General features: G+C 37.3%; 1 protein-coding gene and 1 long non-coding RNA gene across 4 annotated transcripts in view; one reads left to right on the forward strand and one right to left on the reverse strand.

The window, feature by feature from the left end:
• The window catches only part of LCA5 (lebercilin LCA5), a 147,983-nt gene extending 142,677 nt beyond the window's left edge, over positions 1 to 5,306 (forward strand). For all 3 annotated transcript variants that reach the window (XM_053904704.1, XM_019442712.2, XM_019442713.2), the window contains 2 exons: positions 889 to 1,021; positions 2,747 to 5,306. In XM_053904704.1, coding sequence (XP_053760679.1) covers positions 889 to 1,021; positions 2,747 to 3,621 — 1,008 coding nt within the window. In that variant the 3' untranslated portion in view covers positions 3,622 to 5,306. The remainder of the gene's footprint in view (positions 1 to 888; positions 1,022 to 2,746) is intronic.
• LOC109263324 (uncharacterized) overlaps positions 1 to 24,534 on the reverse strand; it is a 118,573-nt gene that overhangs the window by 13,742 nt on the left and 80,297 nt on the right. The window contains exons 2-3 of the long non-coding RNA XR_002078156.2: positions 10,538 to 10,637; positions 5,900 to 5,950 (exon numbers count right to left, since the gene is read on the reverse strand). This is a non-coding gene — a long non-coding RNA (uncharacterized LOC109263324). The remainder of the gene's footprint in view (positions 1 to 5,899; positions 5,951 to 10,537; positions 10,638 to 24,534) is intronic.

The following is a 24,534-nucleotide window of genomic DNA, read 5'->3' on the forward strand; positions in this document are numbered from 1 at the left end:
AGGTAGATAGGTTTATTTCTTGGCAGTCATCCTTTGTCTTAATGTTCTTCCATCTTTAAGAGTGTAGTCCTCCTCTGTATGGTTGGAATTGGCTCACCACCCTTGTGAGGAGGAGGAACAAAGTGGAGGGCAAGCAGCTTTTGTTTTTATAAATGTGATCGGAAGTTGCATCTGTACTTTTACTCACATCCCTTTGGTCCGTTTAGCTCCAAGTGAGGTTAGCAAATGTAGTCTCTACTTGAGCAGTCCTATGCCCTGCTAAAGCTCTCAGGGATTCTGTAACTAAAAAGAATAGGAAAATTGATACTAGGGACAATTCTCTGCTATACTTTGTAATAGGTATTTTACTTTTATTCAGAAAAATTACACACACATGTTAAAGGGACCATAAGGAACAAGTAATTTTGGGTTTACATTTTATTTATTTAAATATTTATTATAAAATTTATAGTATAAACTTGAAAAATTCAGTGCAGTTGTTACTGCCTGTATTATAGCTCAGCACCTTCTCCCATGGCCTCTCCGTACGTTGTTAATAGCCTTTTCTGGTTAACTGAATTAATCAGATTTTGCTGTGAAAATGTACAAAGCAAGGATACTTCTGAAACATATCTCTTCAGAATTGTTTGTAGAGTATTGGCTTTAATTTTATTGGTTCTGATATGTCTTCTACTTTTTAGAAAAATTTGAACTAAAATAATCTTATGTGCCTTTGAAGTATCTTTCAGAGGGTGGTAACTTGTGATTTACTGCTTTATTAAATTAAAATTTAGTTTCTAACTTGGTGTCATACTTAATGGGAGATAAATCTATGATATTTAAATGGCTTTTTCTCCCTTTTAACTTGTGAACTTGCATTTAAAAAATATATATATATATATGTAATAGGACCTGGAATTGCAAGAAAGAGGTGAGCATGAAGAAGCAGGGATGCTAAACCCAATTGTGAAAAGAGAAGAAAAATTTGTGAAAGATCAAGGATTCCGTGTTGTAAAACAGGAGGTTGAGAAGCCGGAGGATGGTAAGAAAAGAATTTGTTTAATCAAGAGATGAATCAGCATCTTTTGGTAAAGAAAGGGTTAGCATCCCTTAATATTCTCATATTTTCCAGCTGCACAGTGAATTGGTTATACAGAACAAGAAAAGGTTGATACAGTGTTGGGGGATGGTCTTTTAGGAATCAAACATTTCAATACAGTTTTTAAGGAAGGGAAAAAAATGACTGTTAAGTTGCTATTTGGGGTTAGGTAATAAGGACAGTTACCTTCAGAAAGTTCGGATGAAGTAGAATTCAGATGAAAGGGAAAATTTTTGTGTATAAATTAACTAAAACTTGATGAAGAGATAATCAAAGACAATACACTTTATTGGCTTGACCGTCAGACTGGCCAAAACATGAAAATCAATGAATTATGAGGCCCCAAATATATTCCTGTAAGTTTTCTTTGGTTTTAATATGTAAAACAAATCTTTAATGTATTCAACCATTAGTATGGAAGTTTAGGGAACCAACTCATACAGCTTCAGATATTGAAAATGAAGTTCAGGAATAAATTCATTTCCATCTGGATAAAATATCTTAAATGTATAGGTGAGAGGGATCCTGGACTTTAATCCTCTGCATATATTTCATTAGTCTTACAGAGAAATCCTTTTTTTTCCCCTTAAAGTTAATGGAACATAAAACTGTCGCCTAACTATTGCTACAGTTACTGTATCTATGTGTATTTTTAGTGTCTGTTTAGAGCAATGTAACAGGTAAATTAGAAAATCTATTCCTGTTGGCTAATGCACAAAGGGAGATGCTTCCACATGTTAAAATATAGAATAGAAAATTAGATAGTATGTCTGTTGTGTCTAGGTACTGAGAAAAGGAATAAAGTAACAGAAGACTGGTCCTTTCTTTCCATCTTATTGATTTTTTTTTTTTCTGGAGTTTGTATAGAATGGTCTCTAACATCAGTGAAAATGTTCTAAAGCTTCTAAAAGTTGTATATCTCATGCCCATACCTTAAAATACTTCCATGTGTATTGTTCCCAAATAAGGACATTTTCTTACATCATTCCAGTATAGTTTTCAACTTCAGAAAATTTAACTTTGATACAACATATTTCTCTAATCTGCCGTCCATATTACAGTTTTGTCAGTTGACACAGTATTGTCCTTAATAGCATTTTCTTCTCCATGATATGATCATGAATTGCATTTAGTTCTCCTATCTCTTCAGCCTTCTCTAAATATTTTGTGAGATTAACATTTTTGATGAATAAAGACCCATTTTTTAAAAATTCCTCATTTGAGGTTTATCTGAAGTTTTCTCTTAGATTCAACTTAATGTATCTTCAGTAAGAACACTATATACATGATGTTGTGTCCTTCTCATGGTATGACATCTAGAGTTTCAGTTTATTTTTAATTTTAAAATAAACTCACCCCATCCATCTATCACTCTCTATGCAGTGTACCGCACTATATTAGGTATAAAAAATAGAGACCCTTCTTCCCTATCTCTAAACTGAAGAACAAAATTCTTTCTATAAATGTGAATTTTAAATACAGTACACATTAAGTATATTCTTTTTGAATTCCAGACTATCAAGTATAGCAATGAAATTTACAGTGTTCATCTTCACTGTGCTGATAACTAAGTTAGATAGACTGTTTTGTAAAAGATGAGAATTGAGTTTTCCTAAAGATATTGACTCCTATAAAATCTCATTTTTTTTTTAATTTGATTTCATGCAGAGTGGGAAAGAGAAGAACTTGCTAAAAAGGAAAAAGACAAGGTATCTTTGCTGGAGAGAGAAGAAAAGCCCGCATTGGAAACTGGAAGATACCAAATGGAAATGTACCAAATTCAAAACATTGGTAAATTAGAAGAAGAGGAAGAAGAAAGGCTGAAGAGAGAAATGCTACTTGCTAAACTGAATGAAATCAACAGAGAACTTCAAGATTCTCGGAATCTAAAATGCCCTCCTCTGCCATTGCCACCTGATTTGGAATCAAAACTGCACTTCCCAGACAGAAGCCCCAAAACATCCATGTTCTATGAATCCTCAGAGAGAGTGTTTAATGGGCATCATTTGCAAGACATCAGCCACTTTGCTACAAAAGGAGACGGTCAGAATCCAGGAAGTATTAGAAGCCCAGCCTCTCTAAATGAGCTTGCATTTGGCAGCTATGTGCCTTCATTTGCAAAAAACACATTTGCAAAAACGTCAAATCCATTTAGCCAGAAGAGTGGCCTTTTGGATCTCCAAAGAAACAGTATAGAGAAACTTGGTAAAGACAGTGTAGATTTAATTACAAGAAAAGAGAAAAAAGCTCATCTGATGGAACAGTTATTTGGTGCCAGTGGCAGCAGCAGCAGCACCGTTTCCTCTAAAAGCAGTGACCCAAATTCTCTGGCTGCCGGCAAAGGAGACTTTGACTCTCTCAGTTTTCCCCCTGGGGATAAGAGCAGTAGGGATAGAGAACGTGATGAAAATGATGACTTTTTCCTCAGCGAAGGAAGAAGTTTTAATCTAAATAGACACCGATTGAAACATGCAAACAGTAAACCAGCAGTAAAAGTAGTTGAATCTGTAGAAGATGAAATTGAAGAGGTAGTCCTGAGATGACTGATGACAGTATATACTTTTTCCAATTGTAAATATTAAAATATTTTAATACAATATTTATTATACACATTTAGAATTTTTAATATGAAAAGTCCTTATTAAGGAATGATTTTTAATAGAGAAATACAGTGTAAATGAAAAGTAGATCATATCATGCCACATAGCTAGTTTGCCAAGAATGAAGGCGACTTTTGAATGAAACCAAAAATAGAGATGTATCTTACTTGGTTTTGACTTTTTATTTACAAATAGTTTTACCTTTTAATCAGATCTATAGGAAGTTTTACTCCATTGGAGTTCATATTTATTTCCTATTTTTATCCCTATTTGTTTACTTATTTTTGGTCATATCCTTACTGACCTAAATGTAGTCTTCCTCCTGAAAGTTGAGTGGAAATTAAGGGTGAGAGGCTCTGGGTTAGGAAGCATAGCTCCCAGATGGTGGAGAGCTGGTGCTACTTAGCAGCCCTGTGCTCCGTGGGCAGGACAGGGGTCCCTTTCTAAACAAACAGGGCAAAGCTGAGCTACTCTTAAGTGGGAGCAATGACAACACAGGGGCTGCTGCATTTATGAGCTGCATTAAATCACTTACCTACGACTGTGCTAACATATTAAATTCAGAAGACATTTGTCTGTTTGCATGGATAATTCCCCTATCATGGCTCCCGGAGGCTTGGGTATCCTCTCCTTGTTCTCCTACACTCTTTGTATCACAGTGACTGGGGTTGAGATTTCATACCCAAATACACAAAACTGAAGAGATTTCATCCTAATATAGAAACTCAATTATGTTTCCAGAGTATGTAACTTGGAAATTCTAGTATATATTTTAAGGTTTGAACTTATGTCAAAACCAACAATAGACAATGAGAGTGTAATACTGTTGGACTTGTAGGACTAATTATAAAGCAACCTTGGGTTAAAAATGTTTTAGAGATGGGCTTCTGCCTTGCTAAGTAGGGCGGATGTTTTTCTGTTTAAATGCATTGGTCTTCTTTTGCTCTTTGTAGCTCACTTCATCTGCAGAGGAGTTGATGACCTTGGACTGCTGGGTATGATTGGTCTTTAAGAAGCAGTAATATACCACCAACCAAGGAGAAAACACTGTTAAAATGAAGAGTGGTGGAAATAGTGTGTCAGGGGAAGCATAAAAAAATGTAGATTGACACTTATTCTAAAGTGAGCTTTTTTTCCTTCAGAAATTTCAAAAATTTAGTATGTATTTGCTAATGGTATGATTTCTGATGCCAAGTATATATACTGATAGATGAGGGGACCAGAGTTACTGTTTTATCTTGAGTTCTTATGAATGCTGATTATTGAATATAATTTCATAACTATTTGGCAAGACTTACCTGGATAGGTCTCTAATGAAAAGATAGGCTATCTGTCATCTTCTAAATTGTGTTACTGTCATTGATTGGGAACAATCTCCCAGAAGTGCTAAACTACATTAAAATTTTTTTTTAGTAAAGAGGTTTGATGTCTGATTAAAAAAAAAAAAGCTTGTTGCAAATCATTCTAATATATGTAAACCACATTATCATAATTCAGTTCTTGATAAAATATTATGTAATGTTAATTTTGTTCATAGCTGCTAATTTTTCTGCCAAAAGTATTCTGATTTTTAGGTTGTTTTAAGAGGCTTTTTAAAAGCCTTTTAGTAAAGTTTTATATTGAGATCATTTAATTAGTCTCTTGCTTTTTTTCTACATAATGTTTTCTAGTCTCTTTCACCAGATATAACAAGACAGGGTTTTTAAAATTAAACCTAAAATTAAGTTACAGACTTAGAAGTATTATGGTGTTAGGCATTAGAATTGGAGATTAAAATGCACACAACAGGTTTTTTTTTTTATGAACAAACCTCAGAGAGTAAATCGTTTTTTTTCTAAATATCAAGATAAATTTGTTATTTGTACTCAGAACTCTTAACTCACGATGGCTGTTTGAATGATACCTTAAGTCACTCAAGAAATTCATGGTAGAAACAGGACCAGCAGTGTTAAATTTTACTTCTTTACTCACCTTTTTCCCCCGTCCAGTATTTTTAATTAAAGTAGATGAATTTGCCCTAAATCAGGTTAGACAGTATGCTAGTCTTATCAGATAATTATAGTTTTAATTAATCCTTTCACCCTTAATAACTATCCTAATGGCATATATTGCTCATAATATAAAAAAGCGGGGAAGGAGGATTAAATTGAATCATAAACTTATTTCATGTCTGATTCTCTAGTTCTGATCCTCCTCTCCATCTCCTATCAGACATACTCACCTTCTGGTATCCCTGGTTGAGTGTCAGTCAGATACAGCATGCAGATCTGCCCTATGAAAAGGGGAAGGGAAATGTGTGTTACAGTCACAATGTGGATTTTTTAGGATTCAAAAAGGAACTGTAAATTGTTAGGAAAAGATCTGCCTTTAAAGCTTTTTCCTTTCTACACAACAAATGCCCTTTCACATTAAAGTCTCCTTTTATATCATTTGAAAGTGCTCTCTTTTTAGTAAAGAGTGTGTAGTCATTCATTAATGGGGTGCCCTGCATGTAGCAGGTGCCAGGAGAGTAAGACAGACCCTGCCCTTGCCCTCACAGTGAATGCAGAGCACAGTGAGCCAGACTGCACAGTTCCATCCCTGCCCTCCCACCCACTCTCTGAATGTCCTTGGGTTGCTCAGCTGTTACTGCTCTTTTATAACACTTTTTAAGGTAGTTATGAGGGATGAATGAAATACTTAGGTTGATGCTTGGCAGGGTGCCTGGCACATTATAAGCACTCAGTAAACATCAGCTGTTATCTTAGGTGATTGAAGTTCTTTTAGGGTATAATTGGAAAATAGAGCATAGGTATGTACATACAACGTACTGACACTACACTTTGCACAAGATAACGGGCCAAAAAAAAAAAAAAACCCCACCCGAATTACCATAAAACATCTATACTAAATGTGTTGTACCCCTTAGCTCTGCGCTTAGAACTTTCCTTGCTTCATTCATCATTAACTGTGCAGTCAGCCTCATAGCAGAAATAAAATGAAATACAGAAAACATAGCACTTTGTATTGCATAAGGTGATAATTTGCACCCCAGCTCTCCCACAATGTGTGTATCCTTGGATAAGCTACAAAACCTCTTTTCACCTCCTTTCCCCCCTCCCTCATGGTATTGCATACATTAAATGAGTTGATATGTGAAAAACAACTGTAAAGGCTCAAATATTGATGTTTTGGAAAGGTAATGTAGAAACAGGGAAGAGAAGTGATACTTATTGAATGTTGGGCATTACAGTTGGTGTTTTTATGCATGTGCTTTAGCTCATTTAATCCTCACAAAGTTCTTTCTAAAGTGGATACTTACTCCCATTTTACACTCGGGCTAATAATAGACTATATTCAATAGTCTCAAGAAGTCCAAAGAAATAAGATATTTTAGAAAAGAATTTTGCATTTACTCTTTAAGTGGTAAATAATGGAAACCCAAATCAAACCAGCTTTAAAAAAATATTATTTTTGGCTTAAATATGGAAAGCTCATTGATCTGGAGGTTCAAATAACAGTGCTTACTTTGTCCACCTCTTAGCCTGGCACCCTGCAGCTGGCACCGACCTCAAAAAGAAAATCTTTCCTATACCTCCAGCAAAAATCTGGTGGGCTAGTTTATATGCCCACCTATAGGGCTGGTGACTTTGTGTAGGGGAAGGATGACACCCTTCTACCTCTCTTCATGGAACGATCACAACTTCTACAGAAAGGGGGAGGCATTTTTCCTGATGAAATTTTGGACATAAAAAAGCAATTTGCTTTACAGTTATGGTGGATTTGGTTCCAGACCACCACAATAAAGTGAGTTGAATTATTTTTTTGGTTTCCTACTGCATATAAAAGCTATGTTTATACTATAGTCTATTAAGTGTACAATGGCATTATGCCTAAAAGTAAATGCATACCTTAATTAAAAAGTATTGCTAAAAAAAAAAAAAAAATACCATTATCTGAGCTTCCAGCAAGTTGTAAATTTTTTTGCTGGTGGAGGGTCCTGCCTCAATGGTAATGGCTGCTGAGTGACCAGAATGGCGGTTGCTGAAACTGGGGGTGGTGGTGGCATTTCCTGAAGATAAGACAACAATGAAGGTTGCCACATCAATTGGCTCTTTTCAGGAATGATTTCTCTGTAGCATGTGATGCCATTTGACAGCATTTTACACACAGTTGAACTTTCAAAATTACAATCTTTTGAAACCCTACGGCTGCTTTATCAAGTAAGTTTATGTGATAGGCTAAACCCTTTGTTATTTCAGCAATCTCCACAACATCTTCAGTAGATTCCATCTTAAGAACCCCTGTCTTTGCTCCTCTGTAAGCAGCAGCTCCTCATCCCTTCGGGTTTGATCATGCGATTGCAGCAATTCTGGCACATCTTCAGGCTCCACTTCTAATCGTAATTCTTTTGCTGTGTCTCTATCTGCACTTAGTTTCTCCACTGAAGTCTAGAACCCCACAAAGTCATCCGTGAGGGGTAGAATCAACTTCCAAACTTCTGTTAATGTTGCTATTTTGACCTCTTCCCATGAATCACATTCTTGATGGCATCTAGAATGGTGAATCCTTTCCAGAAACTTTTCAATGTACTTTTCCCAGATCCATCAGAGGAAGCATTACCTATGGCAACTAATGGTCTTAAAAAAATGTATTTCGTAAATAAGATTTGAGTGTCAAAATTACTCCTTGATCCATGGAGAGAGAATGGATGCTGTGTCAGCAGGCATGAAAACAACATGCATATCACACGAATATCACTGTATGTCATCAGAGCTCGTGGGTGTCTAGATATATTGTCAATGAGCAGTAATATTTTGAAAGGAGGCTTTTTTTGAGCAGTAGGTCTCAACACTGGGCTTAAAATACTCAGCAAACCATGTTATAAACATATGTGCTATCATCCAAGCTTTGTTGCATTTATAGAGCCAGGCAGAGTAGATTCATCATAATTCTTAAAGACCCTAGGATTTTCAGGATGGTAAAAACACTGCCTTGACCCCTGAGAAGAGAGTCAGTCTGTCCCGTGAAGCTTTGAAGACAGGCACTGACTTCCCCTTTCTAGCTCTGAAAGTCCTAGATGGTATCTTCCAATATAAGGCTATTTAATTTACATTGAAAAATCTTGTTTAGAGTAGCCTCCTTCATTAATGATCTTAGCTAGTTCTCCTGGAGAACTTGCTGCAGCTTCTACATCAGCACTTGCTGCTTCATCTTGCATTTTATGTTTTGAAGACAGCTTCTTTCCTTAAACCTCATGAACCAATATCTGCTAGCTTCATACTTTTCTTCAGGAGCTTCCTCAACTCTCTCAGCCTTCATAGAACTGAAAAGAGTTAGGGCCTTGCTCTGGATTAGGCTTTGGTTTAAGGGAATGTTGTGGCTGGTTTGATCTTCTATCCAGACCACAAAACTTTCTCCATATCAGCAATAGTCCATTTCACTTATCATTAATGTGTTCACTGGAGTAGCACTTTTAATTTCCTTCAAGAACTTTTCCTTTGCATTCACAACTTGGCTGTTTGGCACAAAAGGCCTAGCTTTTGGTCTGTCAACCAAAAGCTTCCAACATGCCTTCCTCACTAAGCATAATCATTTCTAGCTTTTGATTTAAAGTGAGAGAAATGTGATTATTCCTTTCACTTGAATACTTAAGAGACTTGTAGGATTATTAATTGGCCTAATTTCAATATTGTTGTGTCTTAAGGAATAAAATGCCCAAGGGGAGGGAGGAAGATGGGAAATGTCCAGTGGAATAGAACACACACAACAGTTATCGATTAAGTTTGCCATCCTATATGGGAGCGGTTGGCATTCCAAAACAGTTACAACAGTAACATCAAAGATCACTGATTAGATATTTTTATATGGTGACAGATGATAGCTATACTTGCTATGAACATAGCATAACATACAGACTTGTTGAATCACTATGTTGCACACCTGAAATTAATGTAACATTGTGTGTCAGCTGTATTTTAATTAAAAAATCACTAATTAGAGATAACCATACAAATAAAATGAAAATTAAAAATATTACAAGAATCATTAAAATGTGACAGAGGAATGAAATGAGCAAGTGCTGTTGGAAAAATGACACCAACTTGTTCAATGCAGGGTTGCAACAAACCTTCAAATTATAAAAAATGCAGTATTTGTGAACTGCAATAAAGTGAAGCACAATAAAATGAGGTGTGCCTGTATTTTCCAATTAACACTATCTAATTAATGGCTCTTATGGAAAAAAAAATATATCAAAAGGCTCTTAATGGAACAAGCATTAGTTACTCAAAACTCCGTATCTCTAGCAACAAGCCATTTTAGCAATATGATTACAACCATGGGGTTGCACTATGAAGTTAATTCTGTTGTTGAAGGGTGAACTGTCCCATCATTATTGTAAGATGAGTATGTAAGACATTAACACTTTAGAGTTCACAGAGGAGTTCCAGAAATGTACTTTTTTTGTACCAAATGCTACATTTGTGAAATACATCTATATATAAATGAACATACTCTATTTCAATCTAGAACAAAACAAAACTTAGAAATGGGTAGCCAGGATAGGGTAGAAACAGGATAGGGTAGAAACAGTTTGCCACTTACTAATTAAAACTTTGGTCAAATAATGTAACTTTTCTTAAGGTTTCCTTAGATGTGAAATGGGGCTGATCATAGTTTACAGTTATTGTGAGGATTAAATGAGATGATGTTTTCTTGAGAGAAGAGACTAAGTAAAACAGGCATGTCAGTAGAGGGAGAACATTACCTATTAAGCATTTTCTTTTGTTTCGGTATCAATACCCCAAACTTTTCTGTATCAATACCCCAACAGAAGCTTGTCAATATGGTATCTTAAAAACTAAATGTGATATTTTACCCTATAATCTGCCATCTTTGAAGTCACCTTGTCATTATGGACCCATGCGGAGGTTGCGGTCGCCCACAGAAGGACTTTGCTGCTCCCAGGAACAGGCAGCCTGTGGGAGAAGCAGCTTCACACACATAGTTTTGCTTCTCCAGTTGTTTCCATGGAGGAGTAACAGAAATAGGAGCCCCTGCTCTGGTCTGAAGGCAGAGTATTAGAATTCAAGAAGAAGCCTCTCTGCTAGTATAGCTAAGGGGGGTGTCCTGAATAGCATGGCCAAAGGCAGCTGTTTTTCTTCTCTCTTTAACTGACCTGAATATCAAATTTCAGAATTTTTGTCCCAGTTAATGTGGATCCTGGTAAGGCCTAGTTTTCACACTATCTGTAACAGGACATCATAGACTTCAGGGCTTTTTTTCACACTGATAAAAAGAACCTGAGAGTTACCATATATACACAGTTGGGATACTGAAAACCTCTGGGTACACCTAGAAACATGGGTTTATTGCAGTTTTGTTTTTCTTCTACAAGGACTTCCCTCCGGTTCTTAAATTTACCTCCAACAGTTTGTTTCTAATGTCAGTGGCATCCTAATTTACTCTCGTAAGCACTTACAGAAGAACTCCTTCAATAATCAGCACAAATCTCTATGTTCTGTATCCAAAATATTTTTCAGCAGAGAAAGAGAATCAGTAGAACCAAAGAACATATGCCAGGAGAATCTGTTACCACTCAAACATTACTACTGGGGTCCAGAATCAATGGGGCCCATAACTCTGAGGTCTAGTTTTAAATAAACAAGTTTGCTTTATTCTTTAGGCATTAGTTCTCAAAGTGTGTCTCCTGCCCACCCCCCAAGCCTCACCAGTGTCCCCTGGGAACTTGTTAGAAATGCCAGTTCTTGGGGAGCCTGGGTGGCTCAGTCGGTTAAGCCTCCGACTTGGGCTCAGGTCATGATCTCGTGGTTCGTGAATTCAGCTCTGCATTGGCTCTGTGCTGACAGCTCAGAGCCTGGAGCCTGCCTCAGATTCTGTCTCCCTCTCTCTTTGCCCCTCCCCTGCTCTCTGTCTCTCTCAAATAAACATTAAAAGAAGAAATGCCAATCCTTAGGTTCCACCCTAGACCTCCTAAATCAATGACTCTGGGTGTAAGGCATTCTGTATTTGAACAAGTCCTCTGGGGATTCTGATGCAACTCAAGGTTGAGAACCAGTGCTCTGAGCTAACACTAGTAGGTGAGGGGTTGAGGGGCATTTCTACTTAGATTGGCTGCCTGCAGGGTTTTGCAAATTGAAATTTAGCACAGCTTGGGATCATAGTGTGAACGTACAGTATATGAACTCACCTTTGTCCCTCACACTGCACTTTTTTTTTTAAGTTTATTTATTTTGAGAGAGACAGCATAAGCAGGGGAGGGGCAGAGAGAGAAAGAGAATCCCAAGCAGGCTCTGTACGGTCAACACAGAGCCCAATGTGGGGCTTGAGCACACGAAACCATGAGGTCATGACCTGAGTGAAATCAAGACTCAAATGCCTAACTGACCAAGCCACCCAGGCGCCCCCTCACACTGCACTTTTTGGACCAGAAACAAACCACTGTCTTTTTTATGGCTACAACAGTTATGGTCTATAACAGTCCTCTGTTATGTATCAGAAGAGTTGAACTAGTCAGGGAAGAGGAATGCCATTGGAACCACCAGCACCAAAAAGATGGAGTGGTTCATATGTCATTCCTCTATCATAGCCTGTCGTCCCTAAGCTTCCAGAAAAACCCTCAAAATGTTGTCCTACCACATTTCCTGAAGAACTAAACAATATGGTTTAAATTTGACATTCTTTGTAGGGCATGCACTTTGGTATAGCAACAAGTTTATTAAATTTAAAAGTTTAGCTTTTTAAAATTTGAGAAAAATGTGTGTGTGTGTGTGTGTGTGTGTGTGTACTTAATGTTCCAGGCAAGTAACTTCTTTGCTTGAGGTTTAAGAAACATTAAAATTATCTAAATGAAATTGGCCTATAAACAGGGAATATGTTAAAAATTAGAAGTATTCAAATTTCTCATGTGTCCACTTTTTGCATCTTTGAAGACACATAAATAAGAATTCTGATGTACATCCAGAGGTAGTACCTACCTCTACCTACACAAGTAGGCCATGTTTTATGAATTTGGATTTTGTTTGCTATATAAAGTCTCCATCTGCCTTTCTTTGACTTCCTTGATTTATATGGCTGTTACCAAAACCCCCCACCTCATCAAGGACATACCTGTTGCTGTATAATGTGTTATAAACAGATATAGATATAAACAGTTAAAGATGGTGCCCAGTACTGGGCCATGCAAAATAGTGATGGTGGTGATGATGAGGTAGGGGGTGTGGTGGGTGAAGGAAGTGGTGGTTATGAAATTAGCTACATTTCCAAATGTGTACTCAGGAGAAACATTGTTTTTCAAGGGCTTAGTTCCCATAAAATGCATTACCACTAGGAAACGTACAATTCGATGGGCCATTAAAAATGTAGTGGGCTTGTATAACTTAAATATATTCTTAAAGCTGTGATTATCCCAATGTAATTTTGGCCTTGGACTAGCAATCTCTTAATCAATATAATATTGGTTCTAACACTCACAGCAATCGTAACTTTACCAACTTCCTTGTGGAATTATAATTTTACCAATTTCATTTTTACTCTATTGATAAGCAAGTAAAAAGTTATCTTTCAGTTATGAAATTCTCCCCTTACACTCCTTCGCCTGTTCTCATTTTCAGCTGTGACTTAATTTCTATTTCTGTTTTTAAGTGTTTTTTTTTGATTAACTGCAAAGTTTGATAGAGCCAGCAGCATAATTAAATCGGTGTATATTGTCATTTGGGTCTTTCCTGAGCTTGCTGAAAGGTTGCTAGGATACTCTCTTAAAGATACAGTTCTCTTGATTAATTGCAAAACCTGGATTGCCCAAGTAACAGTTTTATTAATTCATAAAAATACAGGTCAGGATTGCATTTAAATTTATAGCAAGATGAGTGGTATATATCTCTGGATGCTTTTAGCTTTACAGAAATGTGTCTAGGTACACTTATAAAGAATGTGTTTTGAATTACAATTTAGTGGTTAAGAATTAGTCACTTTTAGTTAAGGGAGTGTATTCCTTTGTGTTGTACAATGTATATGGGTTTGGGACTGAAAGAACTCTGAACTTTAAATTGCCACTAGGAAATAATCCATGGTGTAATACTGTAGACATCCTACTGTAGTTATTAGGATTATAATTATTGACATATTCAATTCCAAAATTTCATATAAAGTACAATTATTGTTTCTGGTTGATTTAATAAAATAAATCAAGAAACTGATAAACAACTTCATCTATAATAGTTTGATGTGATATGGCCAGTTGTTTCAAAGGTTAAGGATGAGCAAATGGCTTTAAATGGTTGGCATTCTTCCAACAATTGTTTTATAGCTAATAAATCTGAAAATAACTATGACTGAACCTACTCAACTGTCAATCATCCAGTTCATCTATTCATTCACTTAAAAGCCTCCAAACACTTTATGGGGCTTATATTATATACAATGCACTTTAGTAGAAGTCAAAAGTGGATTTTTAGATGACATGAGGCTTTTATTTCAGAACAGCAATTTTTATACTAATATGGAAGATAGATTACACCATTCAAGAATTGCACATAAGAAATAAGAGAACATAAATAACTAGAAAATAATTAACAAACTGGGAATAAGTACATACCCATCATCATTACTTTAAATGTAAATGGTCTAAATGCTCCATTCAATAGATAGTATGCAGGAATGGTTAAAAAATAGACTCAACTATGCTGCTTATAAGAGATTCACTTTAAACCTAAAGACACACACAGATTAAAAAGTGAAAGGATGGAGAAAGATTTTCCGCACAAATGGAAGGAAAAACAAAAGCCAGGATAGCAATACTTAGATAAAATAGAATTTAAAACAAAGACTGTAATAAGAGACAAAGAAGGACATTATATAATGATAAAGGAATCAATCCAACAAGAGGAGGTAACAATTGTAAATATCTACGTAACCAACATTGGAGTACCTAAATACATAAAGCAAATATTAACAGACATAAGGGAAGAAAGTGACGGCAATACAATAGGAGGGGACTTTAACACTTACATCAATGGGTAGATCATCCAGACAGAAAATAAATAAGTAAACAGTGTTTTTGAAAGACACATTAGACCTGATGGACATAAAAGAGATAGAACATTCCATCAAAAACCACAGAATACACATTCTTTTCAAGTACACATGGAACAATCTCCAGGATAGACTACATGTTGGGCCACAAAACAAGTCAATAACTTCAAGAAGACTGAAATCATATGCATCTTTTCCAACCACAATGGTATGAAATTAGAAATCAGTTACAAGAAAAAAGAAAAAAACAGAAAAAAAACCACAAACAAGTGGAGGCTAGACAGCATGTTAGTGAACAGGCAATGAATAAACAAAGAAATCAAAGAGGAAATAGAAAAATACATAGAAACAAATGAAAACACAATGTTCCAAAAACCTTTGGCATGTAGTAAAAGCAATTCTAAGATGGAATTTATTTATTTATTTATTTATTTATTTATTTATTTATTTATTCATTCATTCATTCATTCATTCTTCCATCCATCCATCCATTCATTCAATTTATTTTTAATATGGAAATTTATAGCAATAAAGGCCTACCTCAAGGAACAAGAAAAATCTCAATCTCAATCTAACCTTGTCCCTAAAGAAATTAGAAAAAGAGGAACAAAGCCCAAAGCCAGTAGGGGAAAAAATGATAATAAAATCAGAGCAGAAATAAATGAAATAAGACTTAAAAAATAGAAAAAAAATCAAGGAAAGCAAGAGCTGTTTCTTTGAAAAGATAAAATTGATAAACCTTTAGCCAGACTCATCAAGAAAAATAAGAAAGGACCCAAGTAAATAAAATTAGAAATGAAAGAGAAGTAACACTGACACCCCAGAAACACAAAGGATTGTAAGAGACTACTACAAAAAAATTATATGCCAGCAAATTGGACAACGTGAAAGAAAAGGATACATTCCCAGAAGCATACAATCTAACAACACTGAATCAGGAAGAAATAGAAAATCTGAACAGATCAATTACAAGTAACAACATTGAATCACTAATCAAAAAACTCATAAGAAACAGAAGCCCAGGACCAGATGGATTCACAGGTCAATTATACCAAACACTTAAAGAAGAATACCTATTCTCCTCAAACTAATCCAAAAAATAAGAGGAAAGAAAGCTCCCAAATATATCAACAAATCCTCAATTATCTTCAACAAAATATTAGCAAGCCTGATTTAATAATACGTTAAAAGGATCAGTCACCACAAACAAGTAGAATTTATTCCAGGGATGCAAAGATGTCTCAATATTCACAAATCAATCAATGTGATACACTTCATCAACAAAACAAAGCATAAAAATCATATGATTATTTCAATAGGTGCAGAAAAAAAGCATTGACAAAATTCAACATCTGTTCATGATAAAAACTTTCAACAAAGTGGGTGTAAAGGGAACATACCTCAACATTAAAAGACCATATATGACAAACCCACAGCTAACATCATACTCAATTGGGAAAAACTAAGATCCTTTCCTCTGAGATCAGGAACAAGATTAGGATTCCACTCATCACTATTATTCAAGATAGCACTGGAAGTCCTTGCCACAGCAATCAGACACGAAGAAGAAATAAAAGGCACCTATGTTGCTAAGGAAGAAGTTAAATTCTCACTATTTCAGATGACATTATTTCATACAGAGAAAACCCTAAAGACTTCACCAAAAAAAAAACCATTAGAAGTTATAAATGAATTCAGTAAAGTTGAAGGATACAAAATTAAAAAAAAAAATACCTGGAAATCAGTAGTGTTTCTATACACTAATAACAAAGTAGCAAAAAGAGAAATTAAGAAAAAATTCCATTTACAATTGCACCAAAAAGAATACTTAGGAATAAACTTGACAAACGAGGTGAAAGATTTGTACTCTGAAACCTATAAACCACTGATGAAAAAAACTGAAGAGGACACAAATGGAAAGATATTCCATGCTGATATATTCAAAGAATTAATATTGTTAAAATGTCCATACTACCCAAAGCAATCTAAAGATTCAGTGCAATCCCTATCAAAATACCAATGATCTTTTTCACAGAACCAGAATAGTCCTGAAATTTGTGTGGAATCACAACAGACTCCAAACAGCCAAAGTAATCAAGAAGAACAAAGCTGGAAGTTCCACAATTCTAGATTTCAAGACCATACAAAGCTGTAGTAATCAAAACAGTATGATACTAGCACAAAAATAGACACATAGATCAATAGAACAGAATAGAAAGCCCAGAAATAAATCCACATGTATATAGTCGATTAATCTATGACAAAGAAGCAAGAATATACAATGAGGAAAAGACTGTCTCTTCAATAAATAGTGCTGGGAATATTGGACAGCTACATGCAAAAGAATGAAAGTGGACCATTTTTCTACACCATACACAAATAGATTAAGGACCTAAATGGGAGACCCGAAACCATAAAACTCCTAAAAGAAAACACAGGCAGTAATTTCTTTGACATTGTCCATAGAAATATTTTTTTTAGATAAATCTCCTCAGGCAAGGGAAACTAAAGCAAAAATAAACTATTGGAACTGCACCAAAATGAAGTTTTTGCACAGCAAAGAAAACTATTAACAAAATGAAAAGGCAACCTACTGAAAGGAAGAAGATACTTGCAGATGATATATTTGATAAGGAGTTAATACTCAAAATATATAAATAACTTACACAACTCAACACCAAAAAATGATCTGATTAATTTGTTTTCCAAAGAAGGCATACAGATAGCCAACAGGCACATGAAAAGATGCTCATCATTAATCATCAGAGAAATGCAAATCAAAACCACAATGAGATGGGCTCAGTTCCGGAAGATGGCGGCGTAGGAGGACGCGGGGCTCACAGCGCGTCCTGCCGATCACTTAGATTCCACCTACACCTGCCTAAAGAACCCAGAAAACCGCCAGAGGATTAGCAGAAGGGAGTCTCCGGAGTCAAGCGCAGACTAGAGGCCCACGGAAGAGGGTAGGAAGGGCGGCGAGGCGGTGCGCGCTCCACGGACTGGCGGGAGGGAGCCGGGGCGGAGGGGCGGCTCGCCGGCCAAGCAGAGCCCCCGAGTCTGGCTGGCAAAAGCGGAGGGGCCGGACGGACTGTGTTCCGACAGCAAGCGCGACTTAGCGTCTGGGAGGTCATAAGTTAACAGCTCTGCTCGGAAAGCGGGAAGGCTGGAGGACAAAGGGAGGGAGAGCTGCTGAGCCCCCGGACGGCAGAGCTCAGCTTGGCGGGGAACAAAGGCGCCAGCGCCATCTCCCCCGCCCATCCCCCAGCCAAAATCCCAAAGGGAACCAGTTCCTGCCAGGGAACTTGCTCGCTCCGCGCAAACACCCAACTCTGTGCTTCTGCGGAGCCAAACCTCCAGCAGCGGATCTGACTCCCTCCCACTGCCACAGGGCTCCTCCTGAAGTGGATCACCTAAGGAGAAGCGAGCTAAGCCTGCCCCTCCACCCCCCGTGCACCTTGCCTACCCACCCCAGCTAATACGCCAGATCCCCAGCAACACAAGCCTGGCAGTGTGCAAGTAGCCCAGACGGGACACGCCACCCCACAGTGAATCCCGCCCCTAGGAGAGGGGAAGAGAAGGCACACACCAGTCTGACTGTGGCCCCAGCAGTGGGCTGGGGGCAGACATCGGGTCGGACTGCGGCCCCGCCCACTAACTCCAGTTATACACCACAGCACAGGGAAAGTGCCCTGCAGGTCCTCACCACGCAAGGGACTCTCCAAAATGACCAAACGGAAGAATTCCCCTCAGAAGAATCTCCAGGAAATAACAACAGCTAATGAACTGATCAAAAAGGATTTAAATAATATAACAGAAAGTGAATTTAGAATAATAGTCATAAAATTAATCGCTGGGCTTGAAAACAGTATACAGGACAGCAGAGAATCTCTTGCCACAAAGATCGAGGGACTAAGGAACAGTCACGAGGAGTTGAAAAACGCTTTAAACGAAATGCAAAACAAAATGGAAACCACGATGGCTCGGCTTGAAGAGGCAGAGGAGAGAATAGGTGAACTAGAAGATAAAGTTATGGAGAAAGAGGAAGCTGAAAGAAAGAGAGATAAAAAAATCCAGGAGTATGAGGGGAAAATTAGAGAACTAAGTGATACACTAAAAAAAAATAATATACGCATAATTGGTATCCCAGAGGAGGAAGAGAGAGGGAAAGGTGCTGAAGGGGTACTTGAACAAATTATAGCTGAGAACTTCCCTGAACTGGAGAAGGAAAAAGGCATTGAAATCCAAGAGGCACAGAGAACTCCCTTCAGACGTAACTTGAATCGATCTTCTGCACGACATATCATAGTGAAACTGGCAAAATACAAGGATAAAGAGAAAATTCTGAAAGCAGCAAGGGATAAACGTGCCCTCACATATAAAGGGAGACCTATAAGACTCGTGACTGATCTCTCCTTTGAAACTTGGCAGGCCAGAAAGGCTTGGCACGATATCTACAGTGTGCTAAACAGAAAAAATATGCAGCCGAGAATCCTTTATCCAGCAAGTCTGTCATTTAGAATAGAAGGAGAGATCAAGGTCTTCCCAAACAAACAAAAACTGAAGGAATTTGTCACCACGAAACCAGCCCTACAAGAGATCCTAAGGGGGATCCTGTGAGACAAAGTACCAGAGACATCACTACAAGCATAAAACATACAGACATCACAATGACTCTAAACCCATATCTTTCTAGAATAACACTGAATGTAAATGGACTAAATGTGCCAACCAAAAGACATAGGGTATCAGAATGGATAAAAAAACAAGACCCATCTATTTGCTGTCTACAAGAGACTCATTTTAGATCTGAGGACACCTTTAGATTGAGAGTGAGGGGATGGAGAACTATTTATCATGCTCCTGGAAGCCAAAAGAAAGCTGGAGTAGCCATACTTATATCAGACAAACTAGACTTTAAATTAAAGGCTGTAACAAGAGATGAAGAAGGGCATTATATAATAATCACAGGGTCTATCCACCAGGAAGAGCTAACTATTATAAATGTCTATGCGCCAAATACCCGAGCCCCCAGATATATAAAACAATTACTCATAAACATAAGCAACCTTATTGATAAGAATGTGGTCATTGCAGGGGACTTTAACACCCCACTTACAGAAATGGATAGATCATCTAGACACACAGTCAATAAAGAAACAAGGGCCCTGAATGATACATTGGATCAGATGGACTTGACAGATATATTTAGAACTCTGCATCCCAAAGCAACAGAATATACTTTCTTCTCGAGTGCACATGGAACATTCTCCAAGATAGATCATATACTGGGTCACAAAACAGCCCTTCATAAGTTTACAAGAATTGAAATTATACCATGCATACTTTCAGACCACAATGCTATGAAGCTTGAAATCAACCACAGGAAAAAGTCTGGAAAACCTCCAAAAGCATGGAGGTTAAAGAACACCCTACTAACGAATGAGTGGGTCAACCAGGCAATTAGAGAAGAAATTAAAACATATATGGAAACAAACGAAAATGAAAATACAACAATCCAAACGCTTTGGGATGCAGCGAAGGCAGTCCTGAGAGGAAAATACATTGCAATCCAGGCCTATCTCAAGAAACAAGAAAAATCCCAAATACAAAATCTAACAGCACACCTAAAGGAAATAGAAGCAGAACAGCAAAGGCAGCCTAAACCCAGCAGAAGAAGAGAAATCATAAAGATCAGAGCAGAAATAAACAATATAGAATCTAAAAAAACTGTAGAGCAGATCAACGAAACCAAGAGTTGGTTTTTTGAAAAAATAAACAAAATTGACAAACCTCTAGCCAGGCTTCTCAAAAAGAAAAGGGAGATGACCCAAATAGATAAAATCATGAATGAAAATGGAATGATTACAACCAATCCCTCAGAGATACAAACAATTATCAGGGAATACTATGAAAAATTATATGCCAGCAAATTGGACAACCTGGAAGAAATGGACAAATTTCTAAACACCCACACTCTTCCAAAACTCAATCAGGAGGAAATAGAAAGCTTGAACAGACCCATAACCAGCGAAGAAATTGAATCGGTTATCAAAAATCTCCCAACAAATAAGAGTCCAGGACCAGATGGCTTCCCAGGGGAGTTCTACCAGACATTTAAAGCAGAGATAATACCTATCCTTCTCAAGCTATTCCAAGAAATAGAAAGGGAAGGAAAACTTCCAGACTCATTCTATGAAGCCAGTATTACTTTGATTCCTAAACCAGACAGAGACCCAGTAAAAAAAGAGAACTACAGGCCAATATCCCTGATGAATATGGATGCAAAAATTCTTAATAAGATACTAGCAAATCGAATTCAACAGCATATAAAAAGAATTATTCACCATGATCAAGTGGGATTCATTCCTGGGATGCAGGGCTGGTTCAACATTCGCAAATCGATCAACGTGATACATCACATTAACAACAAAAAAGAGAAGAACCATATGATCCTGTCAATCGATGCAGAAAAGGCCTTTGACAAAATCCAGCACCCTTTCTTAATAAAAACCCTTGAGAAAGTCGGGATAGAAGGAACATACTTAAAGATCATAAAGGCCATTTATGAAAAGCCCACAGCTAACATCATCCTCAACAGGGAAAAACTGAGAGCTTTTTCCCTGAGATCAGGAACACGACAGGGATGCCCACTGTCACCGCTGTTGTTTAATATAGTGCTGGAAGTTCTTGCATCAGCAATCAGACAACAAAAGGAAATCAAAGGCATCAAAATTGGCAAAGATGAAGTCAAGCTTTCGCTTTTTGCAGATGACATGATATTATACATGGAAAATCCGATAGACTCCACCAAAAGTCTGCTAGAACTGATACATGAATTCAGCAAAGTTGCAGGATACAAAATCAATGTGCAGAAATCAGTTGCATTCTTATACACTAACAATGAAGCAACAGAAAGACAAATGAAGAAACTGATCCCATTCACAATTGCACCAAGAAGCATAAAATACCTAGGAATAAATCTAACCAAAGATGTAAAAGATCTGTATGCTGAAAACTATAGAAAGCTTATGCAGGTAATTGAAGAAGATATAAAGAAATGGAAAGACATTCCCTGCTCATGGATTGGAAGAATAAATATTGTCAAAATGTCAATACTACCCAAAGCTATCTACACATTCAATGCAATCCCAATCAAAATTGCACCAGCATTCTTCTCGAAACTAGAACAAGCAATCCTAAAATTCATATGGAACCACAAAAGGCCCCGAATAGCCAAAGTAATTTTGAAGAAGAAGACCAAAGCAGGAGGCATCACAATCCCAGACTTTAGCCTCTACTACAAAGCTGTCATCATCAAGACAGCATGGTATTGGCATAAAAACAGACACATAGACCAATGGAATAGAATAGAAACCCCAGAACTAGACCCACAAACGTATGGCCAACTCATCTTTGACAAAGCAGGAAAGAACATCCAATGGAAAAAAGACAGTCTCTTTAACAAATGGTGCTGGGAGAACTGGACAGCAACATGCAGAAGGTTGAAACTAGACCACTTTCTCACACCATTCACAAAAATAAACTCAAAATGGATAAAGGACCTGAATGTGAGACAGGAAACCATCAAAACCTTAGAGGAGAAAGCAGGAAAAGACCTCTCTGACCTCAGCCGTAGCAATCTCTTACTCGGCACATCCCCAAAGGCAAGGGAATTAAAAGCAAAAGTGAATTACTGGGACCTTATGAAGATAAAAAGCTTCTGCACAGCAAAGGAAACAACCAACAAAACTAAAAGGCAACCAACGGAATGGGAAAAGATATTTGCAAATGACACATCGGACAAAGGGCTAGTATCCAAAATCTATAAAGAGCTCATCAAACTCCACACCCGAAAAACAAATAACCCAGTGAAGAAATGGGCAGAAAACATGAATAGACACTTCTCTAAAGAAGACATCCGGATGGCCAACAGGCACATGAAAAGATGTTCAACGTCGCTCCTTATCAGGGAAATACAAATCAAAACCACACTCAGATACCACCTCACGCCAGTCAGAGTGGCCAAAATGAAGAAATCAGGAGACTATAGATGCTGGAGAGGATGTGGAGAAACAGGAACCCTCTTGCACTGTTGGTGGGAATGCAAATTGGTGCAGCCGCTCTGGAAAGCAGTGTGGAGGTTCCTCAGAAAATTAAAAATAGACCTACCCTATGACCCAGCAATAGCACTGCTAGGAATTTATCCAAGGGATACAGGAGTACTGATGCATAGGGGCACCTGTACCCCAATGTTTATAGCGGCACTCTCAACAATAGCCAAATTATGGAAAGAGCCTAAATGTCCATCAACTGATGAATGGATAAAGAAATTGTGGTTTATATACACAATGGAATACTACGTGGCAATGAGAAAAAATGAAATATGGCCTTTTGTAGCAACATGGATGGAACTGGAGAGTGTGATGCTAAGTGAAATAAGCCATACAGAGAAAGACAGATACCATATGGTTTCACTCTTATGTGGATCCTGAGAAACATAACAGAAACCCATGGGGGAGGGGAAGGAAAAAAAAAAAAAAAAAAAAAAAAGAGGTTAGAGTGGGAGAGAGCCAAAGCATAAGAGACTGTTAAAAACTGAGAACAAACTGAGGGTTGATGGGGGGTGGGAGGGAGGGCAGGGTGGGTGATGGGTATTGAGGAGGGCACCTTTTGGGATGAGCACTGGGTGTTGTATGGAAACCAATTTGACAGTAAATTTCATATATTAAAAAAAAAAAACAAAAAAAAACCCACAATGAGATATCATCTTACACCTGTTAGAATGGTAAAATCAAAAAGACAAGAAATAACAGGTGTTGGCAAAAATTTTGAGAGAAGGGGCCCCATGTGCACTGTTGGTGGGAATGTAAATTGGTGCAGCCACTGTGAAAAACAGTATGGAGGTTTCTCAAAATTTTTAAAATAGAAATACCATATGATCCAGTAATTCCACTCTTGGGTATTTACCTAAATAAAACAAAAACACCAATTAGGGAAGATGTATGTACCCTTATGTTTACTGCAGCATCATTTGCAATAGCCAAGATATGGAAACAACCTAAGTGTCCATCAACTGATAAATGGATAAAGGAGATGTGAATAAATAAATAAATAAACAAATAAATAAATATTACTCAACTATAAGATTTAATAAGAATGAAATCCTGCCGTTTGCAACAACATGAATAGACCCAGATGGTTTTATGCTAAGTGAAATAGGAGAAAGACAAATACTGTATGATTGCATTTATATGTGGAATCCAAAAACAAGGGAACAAACAAACAAACAAACAAAAAGCAGAAACAGACTCATAGAAACAGACAACTAGTAGTTGCCAGAGGAAAAGGGGATAGGGGAATTGGCAAAATGGGTGAAAGGGAGTGGGAGACATAGGCTTCCAGTTATGAAATGAATAAATCACAGGGATGGAAGGTACAGCAGAGGGAATTTAGTCAATGGTATTGTAATAGTGTTGTATGGTGACAAATGGTGAGCATAGGGTAACTTGTAAACTTGTTCAATCATCATGTGCACCTGAAATGTAACTGTGTGTCAACTATATTTAAATTAAAAAAAAAAAAGAATTGAAGAGTAATGGTACAAAATGGTAATGTAGATTCCTTCTGACTTTGTTCCTTCTCATAAAAGAACAAGCAACAACTACTCATGGACAAGACACCAATGAGACAATCTAGAAACACAGGAATGAGGCTGAGGCACCCCTCCTCCCATCATACACACCACAGAAATTGAGACAGACTGCATTAGAAGGGTCAGAAGAACAGCTACACTTCCCCACTGTGGGAAGAGAGAGCCCAAGA

Source organism: Panthera pardus, unplaced genomic scaffold (assembly GCF_024362965.1).
Source record: "Panthera pardus isolate Hobbes unplaced genomic scaffold, ASM2436296v1 HiC_scaffold_17, whole genome shotgun sequence".
In the NCBI taxonomy this organism is placed as follows: domain Eukaryota; kingdom Metazoa; phylum Chordata; class Mammalia; order Carnivora; family Felidae; genus Panthera; species Panthera pardus.